This window comes from Ochlerotatus camptorhynchus, unplaced genomic scaffold (genome assembly GCF_037179485.1).
Source record: "Ochlerotatus camptorhynchus isolate MF236.1 unplaced genomic scaffold, CSIRO-AGI_Acam_v1.1 ptg000597l, whole genome shotgun sequence".
Taxonomy (NCBI): Eukaryota; Metazoa; Arthropoda; class Insecta; order Diptera; family Culicidae; genus Ochlerotatus; species Ochlerotatus camptorhynchus.
Window position 1 is genome coordinate 294,793 of NW_027041077.1, and position 6,884 is coordinate 301,676.

Consider the following 6,884-nt stretch of genomic DNA (forward strand, 5'->3'; position numbering starts at 1 on the left):
CGATCGCTTGCAAGTGTAGCACAACGGGACTAAACGTATGTTACAAAAGAAAATTACTAATGGACTAATATTAAGATGCAAACATGTTCACTAACGTTACATCCTTCCTGAACGTTTTTCCAGGAATATAATAATATAATTAATGAACGTAAATCCCACGTCTTCGGTAGTTCTAATATTATTGTATTGAAAATCTCCCTGCGTAAGTTGGCAAATTCCCAACATCTTATTATATTCGTTTATTGGCGAATAAACACGGTCAAATACGGTCATGTCGAGTCGCGGTCGGTCAAATAAAGGCAGTAACGAAGGTAATGAACGTGGTACAATTAGTGGTGTGCAAGTGGTGGTCACCAACGAAACGGTCGAACCGGAGGCATCATTTCCAGGCCAGTCATGCAGAGTTTGCCGTGGAAAGGACACCGATGAAATGGTGAGGTGTGATCAGTGTCTGAAATGGTTTCATTTTAACTGCGTAGGAGTTAGCCAAGACATTGAGAACAAGCCATGGAAGTGTCTAAACTGTGTTAAGTTGCAATTAGTACCAGATACCCTTTCATCTGCAAGCAACACACTTTCTGTGCTGGGTGGTGCAAGAAAGAAGAAACCAGTGGAAACAGATGGCGATCCTGTTGCAGATCCTCTTCAGCACAACGACTCCAAGAAGAAACATCAGTCTAAGGAAGGCAACGTGAAAGCGAAGTCAATGGTATCTCATGCGTTAAGCCGAGCGTCTAGCAGAGCATCACAAACTCTCGCCAAGCTAAAGCTACAGAAGCTGGAGGAGGAAAGGACCCTGAACGAGAAAAAGTTGGAGCAGGAACAAATCTATCTGGAGGAAAAGTACAAACTACTGGAGGAGATGGCTAGTGAAGCTGGTTCGAACGCGAGTAGCGTGTCGGACGTCGTAAGAAACTGGCTCCCACAAGCGCAATCAAGTCATCGCTCACAATCGGAAAATCAACCGTTGGCAGTTCACCCCCTCGATGATTCCCCTAGAACCAATAATGGCAACCATCAACCCAGACCATTCGCCGATGGACAACCGGAACGAGAAGAAGGTCGCTTCTCGCTAACAAGGAAACAATTAGCGGCGCGACAGGCTATTTCCAAGGATCTGCCCCAGTTTTCCGGCAACCCTGAGGATTGGCCTCTATTCATCGCGACGTTCAACAACACAACGGCCATGTGTGGCTTCACTAACGACGAGAACATCTTTCGACTGCAGAAAAGCCTGAGAGGACGAGCCTTTGAAGTGGTGAAGAGCCGGTTGGTACACCCTGCCAATGTTCCTGGTGTGTTGAAGACGCTGAAAATGATGTTCGGTCAGCCAGAAGCCATCGTTCAAACGCTCATCGAGAAAATTCACTCCCTGCCGGCCATAAGAGAGGATAGGCTAGAAACTCTAGTGGATTTCGCTGTAAATGTGGAGAACTTCTGCGCGACCGTAGACGCCTGTGGCTTGGAAGAATACCTGTATAACACGACCCTCCTACATCAGCTTGTGAGCAAGTTACCTCCAACAATCAAGCTGAACTGGGCGCAGTACAGGATTTCACTGCCGGGAGTCAACTTAGCATCTTTTAGTTCCTGGATCTATTCCCTCGCGGAGGCCGCTAGCATAGTGACTATTCCAAGCATCACGAGCTCCAAGCCAGTAAGGAATGACAGAAGTGGAACAAAGAAAGGAAGTGGCTTCGTGAATACTCACTCGGAAATCACTGCAGAACCTCCAAGTGGGAAGAATTCCAGTGCTAGTAACGAGTGCCCCGTCTGTAAAGGAGCTTGCAAAGCGATTGACAAGTGCAAGCGCTTTCTTGAATTCTCTCGCGACTCACGTTGGGCTATAGTGCGCGAATATTCACTGTGTCACCGTTGCCTCTGCCGTCACAATGGAGTGTGTCAGGCCAAACTCTGCGGAAAAAATGGATGTCAGTTCAAGCATCATGCTCTCCTGCACAACGACCATTATCAACAATCGTCGCCAGCTACATCAGCGACGTCGCCATCTTCAACAACAGCACCCTCGACGAGTGGCAGTACGGAACATCCCAAAACAGGAACTAGTTCAACAGCGCACGGTTGCCACACGCATCAAACCAAATCAAGCGACATACTGTTCCGTTATATTCCGGTAGTTCTGTACGGAAAACGTGGATCGATCCGAACACACGCATTCCTCGACGACGGCTCCGATCTTACATTGCTGGACGAAGAGTTAGCTGACGAACTAAAGCTGGATGGAGAAGTCAGGTCGCTTTGCCTACACTGGACCGGCGGCACGCAGCGTCAAGAAGTGAAGTCAAGGGTCGTCGAACTGGAAGTAGCCGGTGTACACAGCGGAGCCAAAAGTTTCACCATCAGTGGTGCACGAACAGTAAACGAACTTCTGCTTCCGTACCAGACGATGGACATCGAGGAACTATCATCTTTGTACCCGCATCTGCAAGGGCTTCCGATCGACTCATACCACGGTGTTCGGCCACGGATCCTGATTGGACTTAAGAACCAGCATCTCAGCCTTCCTCTCAAGTGCCGCGAAGGCAATCTAAGCGATCCCATCGCCATTAAGACTCGTTTAGGCTGGACAGTGTGCGGTGGATGCACGGCAGAACCTGCAATCAGCCCGGTGCACTCCGTCTACCACATCGGTTCTTGCGAGGACCAACACAGTTCAGATGAGGATCTACACCAAGTCCTCAAAGATTACTTTGCGCTGGATAGCTTGGGGATTATGAAGCCACAACACGCACCTATCTCCGTCGAGGATCAACGAGCACATTCTCTTCTCAATTCACTCACGAGGTTCACAGGGGAACACTACGAAACTGGCCTACTTTGGCGTTACGACACAGTACGTCTACCGGACAGCCGAGAGATGGCTCTACGACGTTTCCAATGTCTAGAAAAGCGTATGCAGAAGAATGAAACACTCACTAAAACGTTGAAGGAGAAAATGGTGGACTATCTGAGCAAAGGCTACATACGGAAACTATCTGATGAAGAGTTGAGCCAATCGTTTCAGCGTGTTTGGTATCTTCCAGTGTTCCCGGTGACAAATCCAAACAAGCCGGGAAAGGTGAGGATCGTGTGGGATGCAGCAGCCAAAGCATTCAGAGTATCACTGAACTCTGTGTTGCTGAAGGGCCCCGATCATCTTTCATCACTATTTACTGTGCTGATCCGCTTCTGCGAGCATCCTGTAGCTCTGACAGGCGACATACGTGAAATGTTCCACCAAGTGTTAATTCGGGATGAAGACCAGCAGAGTTTGCGGTTCTTCTGGAGAGATGAGGATGGACAGATAGCAATATACGTAATGTGCGTCATGACATTCGGTGCTTGCTGCTCTCCTAGCAGCGCCCAGTACGTGATGAACTTGAATGCTGCACGCTTCGATCAGGAATATCCAGCTGCTGTGGAGGTAATTAAGAAGCAGCACTACGTAGACGACATGTTGGTGAGCGTAGACACCGAAGAAGAGGCCATCAAGCTCGCTCAAGATGTAAAGTTCGTACACTCGGAGGGTGGGTTCGAAATCCGTAATTGGACCAGTAATTCTCTGCGCGTCCTAGAAGCCTTACGTGGAAGCAACGCTGAGGAGAAGAACTTGGACCTCTCACCAGAAATGGCAACCGAAAAGGTGCTCGGGATGTGGTGGTGTACATCGGCAGATGTCTTCACCTTCAAAGTCGGTTGGGACCGCTACGATCGCGACCTGTGGGAAGGCCGCCGTCAGCCTACGAAACGGGAGGTTCTACGGGTCCTCATGAGGATATTCGATCCCCTTGGACTCATTGCGCCGTTCCTAATGTTCCTCAAGATCCTGCTACAGGAAATCTGGCGAAGCGGCATCCAGTGGGATGACAAGATCGACGGCAATGCCTTCGCCAAATGGTGCAATTGGCTGCAAGTCCTGCCCCAAGTTGAACAAGTCCGAGTAGCACGATGTTTCCGCTCTCATCTTCTTCCCGGATACCATGATGTTCAACTGCACACGTTTGTAGATGCGAGTGAGAACGGTATGGCTGCCGCATGCTTCCTGCGCTTCGATCAGGCTGGAACCGTCCGATGCTGCTTAATTGCCGCCAAAACAAGAGTTTCCCCCTTGCGATATCATTCGATTCCACGGCTCGAGCTCATGGCAGCAGTTATTGGTACAAGGCTCTCCCAAACGGTCCTCAGCTCCCTGTCCTTCAACGTGAGCAAGCGATTCTATCACTCGGATTCCAGGGATGTGATTTGCTGGCTGTATTCGGACCATCGTCGCTACACACCATTCGTTGCCTGTCGAGTCGGTGAGATCTTGGAGTCAACAGAACCGAACCAATGGCGTTGGGTTCCAACCAAGCTAAACGTCGCAGATGATGGCACGAAATGGGAGAAATTCCCGGACATGACTCCAGAATCCAGGTGGTTCATCGGGCCAGATTTCCTGCGGGGACCGGAAGAAGCATGGCCATGTCAAATAGCGAAAGGAAGCAAGACAGACACTGAACTTCGTCCCTGTCTGCTAACCCATTTCACCGTGCCAGATCCACCGATCAACGTTTCCAGCTGGAAGCGGATGGTCAAAGTAGCTGCCTTTGTGCATCGTTTTGCGGCAAATTGTCGCCTAAAGAAGCAAAAGAAACCTGTTCATTGTGGTCCACCTTCCGCAGAGGAACTGCAGATCGCCGAGCGCTACGTGATACGCCAAGCCCAACGAGAAGCCTACCCGGACGAAGCAGCTATTCTGAAATCGGTGAACGGATCGCCGAAGCCCATTCCCAAGACCAGCCCGTTGTTTAAACTGACACCCTGGCTGGACGACCACGGACTGATGAGGATGCGGGGAAGAATTAGTGCCTGTACGCTAGCCACCGAAGATGCTAAAAACCCGATTATCCTCCCACGTGACCACCACACTACCAATCTTATTATTGCACACTATCACACTAAGTACCACCACCAAAACCATGAGACCGCTATAAATGAGCTCCGACAGAGGTATTGTATACCTCGACTACGAGCGACCTACGCGAAAGTACGCTACAACTGCCAACACTGCAAAAATCATCGCGCAACCCCACAGCCTCCAATAATGGCCGATCTTCCTCTAGAGCGACTCGATGCCTTTGCTCGACCCTTCACCCATATTGGCGTCGACTATTTTGGACCAATCGAAGTCGTCGTAGGTCGTCGAGTGGAGAAACGGTGGGGAATGTTGGTCACATGCCTGACCACTCGTGCGATCCACATCGAAGTAGTACACACTTTGAGTACCGACTCCTGCATCATGGGCCTCCGAAACTTTGCAGCACGCCGCGGAATGCCCAAGACGATCTATAGTGATCACGGTACCTGCTTCATTGGCGCGAACCGCGAATTGGGAGAGGCAGCAACGGCGATCAACCAGAACGAGGTGATGAAGGAGTTCAGCGGTACCGAGACCACCTGGAAGTTCATTCCCCCAGCGTCGCCGCACATGGGCGGCAGTTGGGAACGCCTTATCGGTATAGTGAAGCGGAACCTCATGGAAATCCGCCCCTTGCACAAACCTAACGACGAAGTGCTACGAAACCTTCTAACCGAGATCGAATGCACTGTTAATTCTCGGCCACTTACACATGTTCCGGTTGATGATGAATCTGCACCTGCTCTCACCCCGAATCACTTCCTCCTGGGGTCATCCGATGGAACGAAACCGATATGTACCCTCGATGACAGCGGAACAGCACTACGGCGGACCTGGCGAATGTCTCAGCAGCTAGCCAACCAGTTTTGGAAACGTTGGCTAAGTGACTACTTGCCGGAGATCACTCGACGAACGAGATGGTATGCGAACACGAAGCCGATAGCGATTGGAGATGTGGTGATCATCGTTGATCCGAAGCTGCCCCGGAACTGCTGGCCTAAAGGCAAGGTCATCGGAACTTACATCAACAAGAACGACAATCAGATCAGGGCGGCAACCGTAAGAACTGCGAACGGTGTGTTCGAGCGCCCTGTGGCCAAGCTGGCTATATTGGATGTACGGCGCGACGGACTGTAAGCCGATGAGAGGATCGGCGTACCCGGGAGGAGTGTTGAGTACGCCCCTGGCGCAGATGCACACCTTCCCATCCAAGACACCTTGCCTACACAAACATCAACGCACCCAGGTATAGTACGCACCTTCTCTCCAAAGACGTTGGGCAAACGTCACGGATAAACAATTGATAGTAGGCAAAACACAAAAACATAAAACAACAATTTAACGTGCGGCATCAATGAGTTTGCGGTCTAAATTTAGTTAGTTTTTTCCGTTGAAAGTTCAAGTCATTAAATTAAATTACTAGTGTAAAATCAGCTAGGAATAATTCTATTTCTAAAATTCGTTAAAATTATTATTTACAATTAATACCTTTTCCATAGTGTTTGATAAAAACTAGTGAACTTATCATAACCTAAAATCTACTTACATCCTAAACCTACAGTGAAGGTAAAATTTATAATCTAAAATACTAAGTAAATACTTAAATCTAGATTGCTTTAGTACGGTTTATAGGATTCAGTACGGATAAATTGTTTGCTAGATTGCCTGTTACGACGGCCACCGACAAAACGAGACGATCTCGTGCGACCCGTAATTCCGATCGCTTGCAAGTGTAGCACAACGGGACTAAACGTATGTTACAAAAGAAAATTACTAATGGACTAATATTAAGATGCAAACATGTTCACTAACGTTACATCCTTCCTGAACGTTTTTCCAGGAATATAATAATATAATTAATGAACGTAAATCCCACGTCTTCGGTAGTTCTAATATTATTGTATTGAAAATCTCCCTGCGTAAGTTGGCAAATTCCCAACAGTTGTTTTCGGATCCGTTTAATTATGTTGTTGTCTTCCGCGTGGTC

The 6,884-nt window shown here is 48.8% G+C and overlaps 1 protein-coding gene across 1 annotated transcript; it reads left to right on the top strand.

The window, feature by feature from the left end:
• Positions 1 to 271: 271 nt before the first annotated feature.
• LOC135713944 (uncharacterized) lies at positions 272 to 6,034 on the top strand. The gene has a single exon (XM_065237161.1). The coding sequence runs from the start codon at positions 272 to 274 to the stop codon at positions 6,032 to 6,034; it is 5,763 nt and encodes a 1,920-aa protein (XP_065093233.1).
• Positions 6,035 to 6,884: the final 850 nt, after the last annotated feature.

Excerpts from the sequence above, each read along its gene's own strand:
- LOC135713944 (XM_065237161.1), top strand. The coding sequence starts at position 272 with ATGTCGAGTCGCGGTCGGTCAAATAAAGGCAGTAACGAAGGTAATGAA.